Source organism: Pelmatolapia mariae, linkage group LG16_19 (genome assembly GCF_036321145.2).
Source record: "Pelmatolapia mariae isolate MD_Pm_ZW linkage group LG16_19, Pm_UMD_F_2, whole genome shotgun sequence".
Lineage (NCBI taxonomy): Eukaryota > Metazoa > Chordata > Actinopteri > Cichliformes > Cichlidae > Pelmatolapia > Pelmatolapia mariae.
The window spans coordinates 44,309,544-44,326,965 of record NC_086241.1 but is presented as its reverse complement, the minus strand read 5'-3'; the positions used below and the strand labels follow the sequence as shown (position 1 = coordinate 44,326,965).

The 17,422-nt window shown below is 41.0% G+C and overlaps 1 protein-coding gene across 1 annotated transcript in view; it reads left to right on the top strand.

Annotated features, from left to right (window-relative positions):
* Positions 1-17,422, top strand: part of brf1a (BRF1 RNA polymerase III transcription initiation factor subunit a) — a 133,711-nt gene that overhangs the window by 51,851 nt on the left and 64,438 nt on the right. Inside the window, exon 12 of the mRNA XM_063500293.1 lies at positions 1,452-1,775. Coding sequence (XP_063356363.1) covers positions 1,452-1,775 — 324 coding nt within the window. The remainder of the gene's footprint in view (positions 1-1,451; positions 1,776-17,422) is intronic.

Genomic DNA, 17,422 nt, shown 5'->3' with positions numbered 1-17,422 from the left:
GTCACTGATTTCAGGCATGTTGTTCTTCCAGCTGCCGTGACGCTTTCAAATCCGGCAGCAGTTCGTTTCTTCTCAGACCGAGTTGATTTCCCGATTTGAGGTCTCAAGCCTGTGAGGGGACATTTTAATTAGGGCTGATTAAAGGACACATTTTAATTAGGTAGCAGGACAGCCACAACTATGATCCCAATTACTTTGTCAGAATATGAATATTTACCACCATTCCATTTTCTGCGACTCGGGAAGCCGAATAAATTCCCTGCACTTGTGGGATTTTAGATCAGTATCTTGACCCTTTTAACTGCTGTGGCTGCATTCAGTGTGCTCGAAAATGTGGGTTTGTTTTTTTTCACTAAATTATGTTTAATTTGAAAACTCTAACTATGGTGTACAATTATGCAGTCTTATTAATCTTCAGGGAATATTCAGGGGTTACGAACTACATAAAATGAAGCAAAGTAAAAGTGGGAATTTTCTCAAGGACAGATTTTTTTCATTGTGAGTCTGAGAATTAAACAAGTCACCTGCCGGCCATTATAGCATTATAACTGCATCCCTGTATACTGTATATGTGGCGTTAAGCTGATACACATGAATGGTTGTTTCAGTCGCCTTGTCCAGACACGTTTGTGTGTTTACATTTTAATAAACATGGTGACAAAAGTTAAAAGCTTAATTTGTTTAAAAAGCTTTATACTTTCACCGTGCTGTTTATAGTCCAATTTTTTTTCTTTAATTTTTTTTTGCAACCTTTTCAGGTAAACAGAAAAGCCGACATCCTGTTTTTTTTTTCAAACTGATCAGGCCACAATAACAAAAACAACAAAATATTAAACTTAAGAGGATATATTCAAAGAAAAGTGGTTCAAATTTCTGGAAAACACTAAAAACTATCAGTTTGGAGACGTTTACTGTATGTAGTACTATAATATATGCAAGAAACATGGCACGCTATTTGCTAGCTGGATTTTTAGGTTGCACTTGTAATTTTGCATTTTGTGAGTATTTGCAATTTGTCAAACCTCAGACCAGTTGTTTAAATTTCATCTTCACTGTTTAGATATAATAATCAAGCACCACCAGGTAACCTCAGTGCCTGGAGGAAACACAGTTGCCACTCTTAGCTAGCTAGCATTGGGAACCCTGTGCACCCAAGATGGCAACAATTGCAAGTGAGAAATGTAGCATGTTTCACGATCTTGTTTTGTTTTTCACACATTTTGAACAAAGAGGAGGAACTTGGTAAAATTACTATTTTGTAGAAACCCTTTTAAACGAGCCATATTCATTTGTTCTTTTTTCTAATTGTAATGTCATGAACTGTTACATTTAACTCGCTGAGGCCTGACCTTTTGAGTTGCTCTTGGTTTATGTAGCCTAGCTTAGCATAAAGACTTTGCACACAAAGTCCTAAATTAATGACACGTCCCCACATTTGTCCTGCTCCACAGATCTGGAAAATGATGATGAAAACAACATTCTCTCCATATCATCGAAGCTGGTGGACGACGAGGAACCAGAAGACGAAGATGAGCTTCGAGCTGTGGCCAAGCACTTTGGCAAAGACCTTAACGAGCTCACACTGGAGGCTCTGATAAAACTGGAGCAGAAGAGACCAGAAGACGAGGAGGGGAACCAGGAGCAAGAGGACGACGGGGACTTCGCACAGCGAAAAGCCCCATCGCTGGCGTTCCTCCTGGGATCGATGCCCTCATCAGCCACACTGGGCCTCTCAGAGTCCATCAGCAGCTGTGTCACAGACGAGAAGGAGAACGGTAAGTACAAGTTATTTATCAGCTTGGAATAGCTCCATCCTTTTTCTTTATTTATTTGCAACATCGGAAATGAGATTATTGCTGATTTCTGTTATAATCTCATTTGTTTGTCGTGTCAAGTTTCGTATGCGACCAACATTTTAGATTTATTTTCTTAAACCTTATTTGTTCCTGCCTCGTTACACTGTTGCACTTAGTGTGCCATAAAAATGATCCAAGACAAATAGAAGCTTAATAAACCCTGACTGTGCAAACAGTAGTTTAAAAAGCAATTTGAAGACAGCGGTGCGTTTAAGACGAGACGTCAGGCGTTATATCGTCTGCCTCAGCAAACGTCTTTATAAAAGCAGGTGTACCCTTGAGAATGATCTGATTCCGAGTGCTGCAGTGATATCATTCATCCTTGACTGTGTCTCGTACGTTCAGTATCACCATAATAATCCATAATCATGTTAAAGGATGCTCTCTCAGGTTTAATTGCAGTAATTAACTGGGCTCTATGAATGAAATAGGCTGTGCTGTGTTTGAAATGTCTCCTGTTCTGCGTTACCTTTTCTTTTCGAATGGTTGGGAGGATGTGTTTGCTATATGTCTGAACCCTCGAGGACACTGTAGATCAAAAATGTTCATGTTGTTGTAGTTTTTTGTTTATTTGAGGGACTTTGAACCATTTCTCTCCGGAAACGACATTTAAACATGTTTATTTGGATAATTTTGCACTCCCGATTTTCATTTTTGAGCCATGCCTGTTATTTTTTTTCTTATTTGTTTCTTTTTTATAAGTCATATTGAGCCAAGTTAGTCTCCTGGTCTTTTCTGACACTTCTAGTCATCATCTGCATTGTCACAGTCTGGCTGAGGCAGACTGTATGGAGTGAGGAAGAGGACCCAAGTGCAGACACGCAAAGCGATAACTTGACTTTTAACAGAAAGTGATATATTTATAGTGGATGATGAATAAGTACAAAACAAAAGACAAAATCAATGACAACGCTAAACAAAACCCTAAACTGGGAGAAAACTAGAAAGTAACATGAAAAAACCCTAAACATGGAAACCTGACAAGAATACGTGAATACCTGGAAACATGACGTGAACTTAGCAGACGACCTGAACACGAATGACTGGAAACACACAGACTAAATGCACACATGAGGTGATCAGAGGAAGTGGAAACACCCGGGGAAACAGCTGATAACGTCACAGGGGGAGAGTAAAACCAAACACACTGAACGTAGGAACACAAGACCTCTTCAAAATAAAACAGGAAACATAATGAGACGCAGACATGACAACAAGAACTTGACAACACAAGACACGCAGACATGAAACACATGAAGGTGAGGGAGACTTAACACAGGGGTTGAAGACACAAGGGGGATCTAATAACTAAGAACTATAATTGCAACCTAGGCATAATAGAAATGAACTTGTAAAACAATATATTTTGTACTTGTAAATCAGTTTTGTATGTGTAAAAAGAATTTGTGTGTGCGTAAAAAAGATTTGTATGTGTAAAAAAGATTTGTATGCGTAAAAAAGATTTGTGTGTGCGTAAAAAAGATTTGTATGTGTAAAAAAGATTTGTGTGTGTGTAAAAAAGATTTGTGTGTGTGTAAAAAAGATTTGTGTGTGTGTAAAAAAGATTTGTATGTGTAAAAAAGATTTGTGTGTGTGTAAAAAAGATTTGTGTGTGTAAAAAAGATTTGTGTGTGTAAAAAAGATTTGTGTGTGTAAAAAAAATTTGTGTGTGTAAAAAAGATTTGTGTGTGCGTAAAAAAGATTTGTGTGTGCGTAAAAAAGATTTGTGTGTGGACTTAGCCAAAAAAAACCCTGCAAGTTACAAGTACGGATTTTGACCCTATTTTTCTTCCTTTCATCTGATTGGTCAATGTCATGTCAATCACAAATGTAACAATCCAATCAGAGAACAGATGGGTTTGGCTGTCGGAGGGGCACTTTTTTTGAACTGCAGGTCTTTGAAGGGAATAAATGCCCTTTTACATGCCAACTCAGAGTTTTCCTTTATCACCACGAAGGAAAACAGTCTGTGGTCTGAGTTTGGTGATTTTTGTGTCACAGGTCTATGTGCTTAATACAGGGACTTCCACAGCCTTTTCAACAGCGCTGCGGACCGCGGGGGGGCAGTGTTTTGGAAATGACAGTCTTCATTACAAAGCTTTCTTCGTTATGAATTAGCATACATGTTTTTATTGAACATTTGAAGAACTAGCAAAACCCCCCCCGAAACTCTTGTAGAGGACATAAAGTCAGAGATAGAAACGACAAGGAGCAGGTGCATCTAGTACAGGTAGAGCTGCTGCAAAAACCCACAGAGCCCAGCAGCCAGCGCAACAAATTCTGGATCCTTTGCTTTTAGTTAGCAGTTAGCATTAGCAGCACATCCTGTGTCCGATGTGAAAGGACTTTTATGCTGCGCACTGTGACTCACAGCAATGGTCCCGGGTCAGCCCTGACTTTGTGTTAAACTAATCCTAAAGTAATGATGGTATTTCTAACCACTGACATACCACAACTTTATCCTTTCAACAGCTGCTGAAAGTTAGGGGACCTAGCTGCTATCGGATATTTATATAGAGATCCTCCAGCTTCAAACTGTATCACCCTTCAAGGACCTGCAGTTCAAAAAAGTGCCCCTCCAACAGCCAAACCCATCTCTTCTCTGATTGGATTGTTACATTTGTGATTGACATGACATTGACCAATCAGATGAAAGGAAGAAAAATAGGGTCAAAATCCGTACTTGTAACTTGCAGGGTATTTTTTGGCTAAGTCCACACACAAATCTTTTTTACACACACAAATCTTTTTTACGCACACACAAATCTTTTTTACACATACAAATCTTTTTTACGCACACACAAATCTTTTTTACGCATACAAATCTTTTTTACACACACACAAATCTTTTTTACACACACAAATCTTTTTTACACATACAAATCTTTTTTACGCACACACAAATCTTTTTTACGCACACACAAATTCTTTTTACACATACAAAACTGATTTACAAGTACAAAATATTTATGACCACATTTTGAGCCCATAAATAATAAACTAAAACTCAAAACGTCGGGTCAAAAGACCCAGGATCGTGACGGCATGTATACTCCAAATTGAACTTTTTGCCTTTTTTCCCCTCGGTGACACAAACACTTTTCCACCTTTAGTTCAGCATGAAAACTGAATCTGTTGCTGAAATAATTTCATACAGTGGCCACCAGTTTATTTTTGCAGCTTCTGTTTAGAAATTATAAAGTCTGTGCAACTTGTCTGTGTTATAAAGTCTTTCAGATGTAAAAGCCTGGTTCTGCTGGAGGTCTCTTCCTGTTAAAAGGGAGTTTTTCCTTCCCACTCTTGCCAAGTGCTTCTTCAAAGGGCGTCATTTGATTGTTCGGGTTTTTCTCTCGATCATTGTAGCGTCTTTATCTTACAATATAAACCTCGTTGCAACTGTTGTTGTGATCTAATGCTATATAAATAAAATTAACTAGAATTAAAACTAAACTACTCGAGTGTTCTCCAGTATTCATGAAAAAAGAGCCACCAGATCATACATCTGATTACACCCTCAGTCAATTTGACTTATTAACAGTTTCAAAAATAAACCATTACAGGAATCCATCATACATTGTGTGTAATTACTTAATTACACGAGTAGGATGCACTGCACCCCCACCCCTTCTTAGCTGGGTGCACAGAGGTGTTGATGGATGCAGTGTAATGGTGCCATGATGCTGCATCTGTTCTGATGTAACAGCCTGTTTTTACAGCTCTGAATGGGAGGACGGGGGAGTCATGAGAGGCTAAGGGTGGAAGGTGAAGTGTTTTGATTGATTGGGGGGAGGTAAGAGAGGTGATGACGTGGCTTTATGTTCACAGAACATCATGCACCTTAAAGGTCAGAAGGTTTGAATCTCAGCAGAAGCCTTTTTGTGACCATAAATATTGACCTAGGTCCCCTTTAAAAGTCATTTCTGAGACTTTTTCTCGACAAATGCTCTTAAATTTTTACGTTTATTTCCCTGAACAGCACTTAAGACCAAGTACCCTTTAAATGTCAGGTTTTGGTGGGGCCAAAGAGGATAGCCAACTGTCTGTGATTCATATTGTTAAGAATAGGGATTGACCAAAGGGTTGTAACACATTTAAAAAATCATGGGTTTATATTCACCTTTGTTTTGGAACAGTGGCTTGATATAGTAGGAAAAGCAAAATAAATGTGTAAATTATGTTTTATTTTGAAAACTTAAAACTTGGCTCAGTGATGGAGTAGCAGGTAAATTCACCTTGGGTGTAAAAGAGCCCCGATTCAAGAGTGGGATGGGACACAAACCCAGCCTCATGGGACACAAACTGTTGCACTCCTAGTGTTTGTCTGGCCTGGATAAATGGGAAGGTTACATTGGGAATGCAATCCAGTCTAAAATCTGTACCCAATCAACAGATCCATCCTGATGAGGAGGAATTAAAGGAGCAGTCAAAAGTACCTTGAAAACGGGAAACAGTAAAAAAGAATGTGGTTGGCCATAATGCTTAATATAATAGTTAAGGGAATCAAATACTGCTATTAAAAAAGAAACAAAACAAAACTTACTTGGCTTGAACTACTTGGCCCACATTGTCCATCTAGACCAGGGGTGGGCAATCTCAGTCCACGAGGGCCGGTGTCCCTGCAGGTTTTAGATCTCACCTTGGGTCAACACACCTGAATCACATGATTAGTTCGTTACCAGGCCTCTGGAGAACTTCAGGACATGTTGAGGAGCTAATTTAGCCATTTAAATCAGCTGTGTTGGTTCGAGGACACATCTAAAACCTGCAGGGACACTGGCCCTCGTGGACTGAGATTGCCCACCCCTGATCTAGACTGTTTTGGTGTGCGAGGCTGGTTTGGGAGATAATGACATGTCGATCTTCTCTCAAATATAATGAAACTAAATGGTCTTTGCCTTGAGGCACTAAGAACTCAGAAGCACTGTAAGTCTTTCCAGAAATTTCAACCCTGTTGGGAAAAAATCCATAAACTTTGTTGTGTATTTTTGTGTAGTTCCTTACTACCAGACTACAATCGGCATGAGTGAAAGGGTCTATCCATTTAGAGAGGCTTGTTGTGCTTTTCTCTAAAACTGGACAACTCGGCACGAAACAATCTAGCTGGATAAAAAGCTTCTCGGGCAAAAGGGAGTGTTACATTTTACAGTGGACTTTCCCTTTAAATGAAACATTAAAGTCAGCAGGGCAAATACAGTTTTAGATTGTAAAGATGGGAACACCAAGTGGGAACCTCCACGGCCGAACAAATGAAGTGCCAAAAACTGCAGCTCCACTAACTCACACTTGAGACAGTCAGTCCTTAGAGTTAAAATACCCAACTTTACAGCTCTGAAGAGTTGGTTGGCCTCTATGGATAGTTTCTTGTGTCATAACAACCATTAACAACCATGCAGGACATGATTTTCTTTTTATAAATCATCATCTGGTTACTGGATAATTTAGTTGTACATGTACATTGACAATAAAGGGCTATTCTATTTTATGGAGCTGGCTGCCACTGCAACTCTGGAGTCACTGAACTGGACCTCTGACATGCGTGTGCTATAGGTTAGAAATATTTTCTTGAATTATTCTTGTATTATAAAGACTGTATAAGAACTTTGCACTCCAGTTTTGGGTAAGTTTTAGCACTAATTTACAAATGCGAGTGTCAGGCTATACTTTTATGAATGCAGTTTTCTAAGCAATTCAATTCAATTCCATTTTCATTAGCACCAAATCACAACAACAGTCACCTCAAAGCATTTTATATTGTAAGGTAGGCCCTACAATAATAAATACAGAGAAAAAGCCAACAATCATGACCCCCTATGAGCAAGCACTTTGGCAAGAGTGGGAAGGAAAAACTCCCTTTAACAGGAAGAAACCTCCAGCAGAACCAGGCTCAGGGAGGGGCGGGGCCATCTGCCGCGACCGGATGGGGAGAGAGAAGGAAGACAGGACAAAAGACATGCTGTGGAAGAGAGACAGAGATTCATAACAAGTACGATTCAGTGCAGAGAGGTCTATCAACACATAGTGAGTGAGAAAGTTGATTGAAGAGCAAGGTTGCTAGCATTAACAGATACGTTAGCACTCTACACTCAACCAAATATGATTAATTCTGCCTCCAGTAAAACTAACGTGGTGGTGGCTAAAGCGCAAAATGCTGCATTTAGAACCAATTTCATGGTGGATGTGCTTATCTCTTAGTCTGTCAGTAACACTGTCCTCCTCTCTCTTAGGACACACTCATCTTGGACAAATGAACTGAATAATTATGATTATTCATGAATAATGATTTGGAACATGTTACATTTTTATTCAGTGCAAACTCCACTTAAGTAGCCATTAAATCACAGGATGCAAGTTAACGTGCAAGATTCATGAAGATCGCACGTCTGCCACTTTAAAAGCTAATCATGCTAGCACGATAGCATTCAAGTCTGAAGTTTGAGATATCTGACGGATGAACATCTGCACAAAACTCATGTTTTTCAGATGTTTTTCCATCTGGGCTTAATTGGAGCACTGACGGAGCTTCAACACCATCTGTACTGTTAGACTGAAGAGTAGACTTATTGTACAGTCAGCAGTTCTCTGTGTTGGTAGATATAAGTAACTTTAGAGAGCTAACATTCAATTTGGTTTCAGCTTGAAAAAAATAATTTCAACACTTTTCATTACCCTGTTTTGAGACTTCTACATCAGTAAGATTCTCCATTTTTATTTTTTCACAATACATTCTTTAAGCAGTAAATTTAAAAAAAAGTGGAAGAATGCCTGATGTAGCAAATATGTTACAAATTAAAGTTCATGTAAGAAAAATATATTTAATTCTTGTGACTTTTCAGAAGGTTCAGAGCATGAACTCTATTTTCATGAAAATATAATTTTCTGGCAGCTATTTCATGGTTCAGGCTTTTTCATGGTTAATGGAGAAGATTAATTAACAAAAAGATGATTGTTGTTGTTGTTGTTGTTTTTTTTTTAACATTTTCTAAGAATTTCGTCCACAGTTGGTAAGCCACAAGCTTTTGTGAAACATGGCCCATTTTCAGAAATGTGGAGAAGACTCCACTACATGTCTAAAATGTAAATGAAGTGCCTGTGTGGCTCTGATACATCACCTTAAAAACATGAACACAATCTGAATATTTGTGGTCCATGAGAAGGTCTCCATAGCTTGGGTCAAACCAGCCATTAACCTGATGAAGACGTCCCCAATAATCCCACTGATGTCATCCTATCGTGGGGAAATCTGCGACCGTGGTGAGGTCCAGAGTGAGAAAAGCCACAACTGCAGTGAATTACAGCGCTCTGAATCATAAGCTCTTATGTTAATTGTAAATGTGTCTCCGTCTTTATTGGCTTTGTTATGAAGTGACGTTAGTTTGAGTCATCTTACTCGATTATTGTCGCGAGGCTCATCGGATGTGGCCATGAATGACAAAGTTGCCATTAAAAATGAAAAATGGGGCATGACTGAAGGGTTTAATGGTTGGCTGGTGGGAGTGGAGGCTGACCTCAGCGGGGAGCTGTGTGATTACAGGGGAGGCGTTCAGTCCCTGGGGTCTGTGTCCTTTCGGGTTACTCTGGAGGTTTAAATACTTTAACAGTGTTACAAACCATCATTTGTGGCAGCGGTTTTCAGACTTGATTTGACTCTTACACAAGATCTGCACCAAAATCTGTGCTGTTTGTGCGTTTTCTGTCCCCGTTTCTGCTTCCACAGGTGACCTTATTTAATCATGTGATTTGCAAAAACAAAATAAACTTAACCTCCACCATGTTTACTGTGCTGCTGTTGGATTTAAAAATACTGCCTGAAAGCGACCTGTCATGCTTTTACTCTGTAATTAGTCTAATTAGTATAATTTTGTGATACCATTGAGATACAGCGAAAGGGAGGGGAAAAAACATCCTGATTTCTGGGTTTCGGGTGTTTGCCAATGTTTGACACGGTGTAGATGTATGTGTGACTGCTGCGTGTAGACTTACATACACAAATGTGACGTAATTACTGTGTTAGCTGAAGGCTCTCCATCATGTAGCTCTTTGTTTTTGTTTGGAGGCCTGTTACTTGGAGGTGGACACACACAGAGGTTCTGTGAATGCAGGCTGGTCCTGGTTCATCTAAGGCTTTGGCTAATTGGGGTGGATACAGGAGGGGCTGCATGAGCGTTGTGGACCCCCTTCCCCCTCCCCCTGCTGCAGAACCTCAATCTTTGAAGTATTAAGTGGACAGGGTACCTTGTCATTAGGACCGAGCCTTTCATCTGCACACTCCACTGTGTATGTGTGTAGGTTTTGTGGACATTGTTAGTGGAGGGCAGGGCACTGGAGGAAGTGAAAGGGTGTAATTTTGGATTCACTCGGGAAAAGGGAAACGGCAAAGGAAACAAAGTAAAAAGAAAACGGAGATGGTCTGGAACAAAGTCACCATTTGATCTTTTTAGTTTTAAGGTAGATGGAGATACAGAGCACACTTGGGTTTGATTGTGTACTTACCAGCATTGCATTGGCAAATTATTTTTTTTTCCTTGTTAGTTTTTAGAATCCCACTTTGGTTGTCAGTGATTCAATATATTGACAGTGTGTAACTCACAGCATAAGCCAGAAGCTGAGGCTCTAAATATTCTGCTACTGTATGATGTCAGAGGGGTCATCTCAGCCATACAGCTCTGGCTGTGAGCACAGAAGCCCCGCCCACCTATCGTTTGTGTTTGGCATGGCAGCCAGTCAAAAGAAAAATGGCTTAAAGGGAGAGAGAAGCTGAAATGGCTTTTTTTTTTTTTGTTGAGACAATCTGTCTTATTATAGGATTATTTTGTAAAGCTACTCTTGTAAAAACCATACCATGAAAACGGAGAGCTGGAAGTTATCATCATAGGTCACCTTTAAAATCGGTACATATAGCAAAAAAGCCAGCCTACTTACAGAGAAAATATATTCAGAGTTTTGTCAAACCCTAAGAAAGAAATCTGAGGTTTTTAAGCTTTTCCCAGACATCTCAAAGAATGAAAAAGTAGAAAAATAAATCTTCAGCTGGCTAAACTGTCTTGCTCTGACCTATCCACACAAATACAATACAGGCTACAATTCTTATTATTGGGTATTTAACCTACAGGCCAGTGCAGTAGAGCACTCTGGGGGGGGAGAATAAAGGACAAAGTGCTAAGTCGGAACCTCTCCTAAAGAACCTTACAACGAGTGCCTGACCTCAGGGGAGTTTCCAGGACTTTTTCTTTCAGTGGTGTGGCAGCGGGAACTGCAGGACATCATAATAATTGGCAGAAATGAATTGTGTGGAAAATTGGCCCTGTGCCTTACTGATGTACTTTATTACATGAAAAGTAGCACAGCACAAGAGCCTGCAAATGGGTTTGTGTTGAATAACTGTTTTTCAAAGCGATGAAATAAGTGTTTGGGCCCGTTACTCAAGTAAAAGTAAAAAGATTCACTATAGAAGTATGTTTAAACTCCCTGATGTAAAAGTTCTCATTAACCATGTGCAATCATGAGCTCGTGCAAACAACAGAAGAGTTTTCTTCTGTGAGAGTATGAGTGCTCCATCCATTTGTGTTACTGAAAGGGAGGTGGCAGCCTTCCTAGTTAAACTCCATTCTGCCTCTCCTCTTGTTTCACCCCTCTCCGTCACTGACAGCCTGTCGGAGTTATGGCATTTTCATTAACTTGTGCTATCCGAGGACAAAGTGAGCCCGAGAGCAGCCTGGCTGACCAGCAAATGCGCCGGCAGAAGGAACGTGACTCCAGCACCCCCTGATGACTTTGTCACATTTGCCCGTAGCCAAGGTCTTCGGGGAACTCTGACCTGCACCATTAGAGGCAGCATTGATTGAGGCACACTGTTTTCAGCGGAGCACTTAGTTCAATCAATGACGTGTGCCCTGACCTTAACTACCTCGGTGAGAACAGCTCTTGTCAAACCACTCTGCTGTTTTTATTGCCTGCAAACGTCTGGGGAGAGAGCTGTTTGAAGTGAGCGAAACTCTAGATTTTAGCAGGGCCTTTTGCACTTTTAAGAATCCATTTCATTTCAAAGACCTAACTTTATTTCACAGCCCATTTTTGGGCTGTTAGGCTGTTTAAGGAAACCAACATCGCTCCCCAGATAAGAACTTGTTCTCCTGAAACATTTTCTAGCATCCATCGTCTGCACTAACAGCAATCGCTGCAGTAAATCGTGGCTCTGAGCACTTCAGGGTGCGGTGGAAGCTCTCCGACAGATCTCTGCTCTGACAGCAGCTCTGCTGAGTCAATTACAGTCTTTTAAATGAGCAGCATCTGTCTCATCTCTTCCCCGTCCACAGAGGAGTTGTTCAGGGATGAAAGGAAATGCAAAGTCTCATCATTTTCAGCATCACCACGCTTTCACATCTGACTGCTGAGGAGGTAAAGTGGAAAAAAGCTCTGCGAGCTCCTTTGTGTTGTGTTGTTGCTGTGCTAATGAGCAGAGAGGCAGCCCTTCAAACCACGAGGTCGCCGGTTTGATCCCAGCAGCTACAAGTGTTCCCAACGTCGATCGAGAGCTTCATCTTAAGTGTTTTTCCCCTAACCGTTTCTGGTTAGGAATGAAAAGAAGAACATTTCCCAAAAACATTTATGCACATTTTCTGTATTATCAAAGATTTTGAAACCAGAATTTGCAAAACAAAGGAAACCGCGTTTGAATACTGGAAGTATTCGCACCACATTTGCTGAAAATGGGTCAAACTTTGAAAGAAGACAAAGTGTGGAAAGATGAATCTGTGACCAAATGTCTTGTGAAGGACAGATCTCAGTAGTTAAAGCGAGTTGTTGTTGGAAAAGCTGAGACACACACACACACACACACACACACACACAGGACCTTCTAACAACCCAAGTAATGATTGATTTATCTCAAAATTAAAACATGACAACACTGTTTTTTTCTTTTCTCAGATAGAGAGGTATGACATACAGAGAGTGAGGGTGAGTCTGGCTATTTAATATGAGCCCTAATTACCAGTCTCCCTGGATACCCTATCAGTCGATACTGGTTGCTTGCTTGTATCATTCATCACTGAGCAGTTAAAAACAACAGTTACAGCTGAGAAACAAAGAACTGCACAAAAGCTCAGGCACATTAGTCGTTTTATAGTTGGCTAGATTTTTATTTTATTAGTTTGTTACTTAACACTAATTTAGCAGGTATGTAGGTTTCTTGCACCTGTGCATTCTTTCATTGAAGGTTGCTAGCCATAATTGATAGCATTGCCCTCCACACTCTTGACCAAATGTAGTCTGAACAAGTCTCCCCCCCCCCCCCCCCCCCCCCTCCAGAAAACAACCAACAAAAAGACATGCAAAGTCCAAAATCATGGCCGATATCGCAGTATCGCAATGGTAGATGGAGACGGTGCTCAATGATCAATAGAAAAAAAAGAGTTAGCCCTGCAGGGAAATTTGAATCAGGTATTCCAAGCCAGGGCTTAATATGACTGCTGATAATCAACAAAAACCTAAATGCAGCACTGCTGTGGTCACCTATTAAAAAGCACAACATGGGGGGCATCAATGGAGAGACCAATCTAATTACAGAAAGTTGGCAGATAAGTGCAGATAATGTTCCCCTGCAAACAAGCCACAGCGTCAGTTGTTTAGTTAAAGAGTTGATGTGTGTGTGAAGTTGCGCAAAACAAAGTGGCAATATTAACATCTGGATGAACAGAAGTAGGAATTTAAAACCTCACTTTGTTATAGATGATGTCAGCACAAAGTCTGAATGCATCATTTAACAAAAATGTTAAATGGCTTTAACATGTGGGTCCTCCATATAAAGTGTGGGAGGGGAGATGAGGTGGAGTGTTTTAATCTCAGCACCTGCTGAATATATTTAATGGAAGGCTATTGTTCAGTTAGCAGCAGTGCAAACCTGTGGCCATCATCTGCTGCTGATCAGCAAGAGTGAAGCGAGTTGTCCCTTTAATTAATGATGGCTTATTGCTAATATATGCAGATAATCCATTCACAAACTCGTCCCATTGGCTCACTGTGAACGTTTTCCTCTCTGCTGCCGTGACAGCTGGTCAGGCCTGAGTGTTTGCAGTGCCTGGGGCGGTACAGTAGAGCTTGACGGACATATGGCCGGATGGACACAGGCCCTCAGAGGGGAGGACACAATTGGATGGCAGACAGACAGACAGACAGGCGATGGCAGCGCAGGGAGACGGGCATCAGTGAAACACAGAGGCACAAGAGGACGAAGCAAACAGTCTAATGTTTATTTCAGGCCCTCAGTGTTCTCCGTGGACAGCCCATCATATGCTTTCAATGAGTCAGTACAAGCTAAGCTACCTCAGCAGCAGCAGCAGCAGCGTGGTGCGGAATATGAAATCAGGCAGCGCGTGTGCGTGTGTGAGCAGCAGCAGTTAGCAGTCAGTCTCTCTGGCGAGATGGCTGCGGCAGCAGCCCGTCACAGCAGCCAGCTGTGATCGGAGATGATGTGCGTCTTCTGGCCCGAGGAGGCAAAGGGAAGCCGTCTCGTCTGCCGCCGCCAGCCTGACAGGAGATGACAGCTACCGTTTAGCAGGCAGGCAAAGGCAGAACGTGCTGCTCGCCTCTGGCTGTTACGTCACGGCAAATTTCACTGTCTCAACCTCCTCCCTTCCTCGACCTTTAATGCTGTGTCACTGGAGTTTTAGCAGGAGACCCACCCAGACCAGGCGTGTCTGGAACTGACACCGCACGCACAGTTTGTTTGTTTCTGGTAATCACAATTCCATGATTTGAAATGCAGTTTGAAGATAATGCTTTAAATATGTGAGTATTTCAAAGTTTTAGGGAGGAGGTTTTGGTGTAGTGATGGGCATACAGATCATCTTACACAAAATCTTTGTCTCTTGTACAAAACAGATGCTGACTTTAATAAAAAAAAAAAAAAGAAAGAGAGTATACGCCATAGGCAATAACAGAAAATAACAACACCAGGGAAAAAAACCCAAGCAAAACAACTGAGTTTTAGTGTTATTCATCATATTCTTGTGGCACTGACATTCATTAAATAACATTTTAGTTGCTACTTTAGTCTGAGGCCTTGATTAATTAACACCATCACCTTCAAATCCAACTAAGAATTACTCTTATGAGACTGTGGAATTTAACTTTTCATTGAATAACTAAACCAACTAAACTGTCATTGCAAAAGACCAAACCCTGGGTCTTGCCTTCCAGGTCAGTTTTGAAATAAATATGATTTACTTTGATATAACTTCTCAAAAGCAACAGACTTCCTCAATCTTGGGTCAATTCAAATTGCATTTCTGGCAAAGTCTTGAGTCAAAGTGGAAAGAGTGGAGCGGCGGCTCTGGTGTCTAAATCAAAGGTAATGTTCTAATGTTGTCAAGACGAGGTGCAGATGAGGTTTCCCCCTTGCTGGAGGCAGCAGATGGAAGGATTATTTCTTAGAGGAGCAGGCCAGCAGCTCGGAGGTTGCTGTTTCTGCAGCTCTGCTTTCACAAATGTCCGTTCTTCACAGGTTTTTGGAAAATGTAACATGATCGTCCTCAACAGATGGGAGTATGGAATTGAAGGCTGTCAGAATTAAAGTTTCTACCTTTAATTCCTCTTCAATTACATTTTTTAGGGTTGGTATAGGTGCTAAGTGCTTAGTCAAAACAGGGGCTGGTGTGTCTTCTTGTTTTCTCTCAGTTGTTTTCACATAAACTGAGACACTTTTAGATGCAGTGATGTCCTCATGAAGCTTCACATATGAGCCTTGAATTGGAGGAAAGCCAAAGCATTTCTAGGTGCTTGGTTCCATATCTTCAACCCAAACTACAGCCTCATTAACACCACCCGCGGTCCTGCTGTTTATTTTTAAACACCACTGCAGTTGGATGTGTTCTGTTAACAGTAAGCACACAAACCTGTAATACAGAAGCAAGAAAAGTCAACCCGAAGATCTTTGTGTTCATAATAAACAGGTTAAGTTGACTGTGGGTTTGAGTTTGGAGCTTTCACAGATGTGCAGAAAAAAGGGCATCATCTCTAAACAAACAGGAGTTCCTGATAACAAATCCCAACGTGTTTCAGCCATAAGAGTTTTCATTGTTGTTCTGAATCAGGGATGTGATTGAAATTTTTCCTCACAGAACATGAAAACAAGAAGCTGAACTGCATGTCAGAAGTTAAAGTTGTTTGAACATCTTAGACTGACGACGCACAAAAGCAGAAAGGGATCTGAGCAGGGATTCCCACCAGCCCCACCTTTGATTTGGTGTCTCGCTATCTGATTACATCCATAGAAAGTTTATAAATGTTTCCCACCAGATGAGCAGACGGTTTGGGTACATATAAAACACAGAAGGCTGATTCATCAGTGTGGCAACGGCAACATTTGGCTAAACATTCCAGTGGCTGTAATCTGACATTTCGGATGTTTGATACTCATCCAAACCAATACGCACATGAAGCATCGCTCAGTTTCTAACATACATTCTCCGATATTTTACTTCTTTCTTTTTCTCCTCAGCTGTGGTGCTGAGACAGCCGTGGCCGGCCACGAGCGCGTTCCTCCTCATCCATCAAAGAGTCGCGCAGTTGATGTGGGGATATTCTGACAGTGTGGATTCACTCAGTGTGGATGATTTATTCATCCTGCTCTTGTGATGTAAAATTGCAGACTGTTTTGGAAAATATCGAAGCGGGGACAAAATTGACAGAACATCTCTTTGATCAAAGATATTTATTCAAAATATGGAAAACATGGTGCGCGCACTGTTGAAAGGGCCCGTCACTTTCAATGCGAACATCTGTTGTGTTTATGAGAGAGCACGGTCGAGGCAGAGGGAGGCGGACGCTAAACATTTGAGATTGTTCATAACAGTGGAAACAAAAGTGACGCAGTGTCGGCTGGTCCGGTGTTTAGGCCTGTTTGCTTGCTACTGTTTAGGAGATTTCTACTAGATGACTGTTTTGGTTTGAATAAATCTTTACTGGCACCAGTATCAATAAAGATAATGTTCTGTGCTGGAGAAGGGGAGTACACTAGCTACGCTACAGCATTTATTACATGCAGTCCTTAGCAGATCATTTGTTGTTTGGTCGAATGCTTCAAATCGTGACAGGCGATTTGTTGTCCAGTCCAGGCATCGAATCCAACTCTTATGAAAGGAAAAAAGAGAGTGAGCCTGCATACATTTTTCATCATCTGTCTGAAATGAGATGATTTTTACTCCTTTTGCATTCTTTGAGTTATAAAAAGTGTTTTTCTTGTGGTTGTTTGTGGATTCTGGGGGAGAGAAAGGCGAACACACTCAGTTTTACTGCAACCGGCTCAGACTCCTGCAGGACCTCCTGTGATACACTAAGGGAGGATCCATGGTTACACGATCCAGCTCGAAGTATAAGCTTTATCAAAAAGGAAAGTTCAAAGCCTAATCCTAAACTAGAGAAGGGCGTCTGTCTCCCGAATCCAAATTGAAGCCTGCTTCCACAGGAGAGGGGCCTGATAGCTTCCTCCCACTCTACTTTCAGAAACTGTCGGAACCACAAGTAAGCCCACAGTCTGAGAGCGAAGCCCTCGAAACCTATTTTGCTGT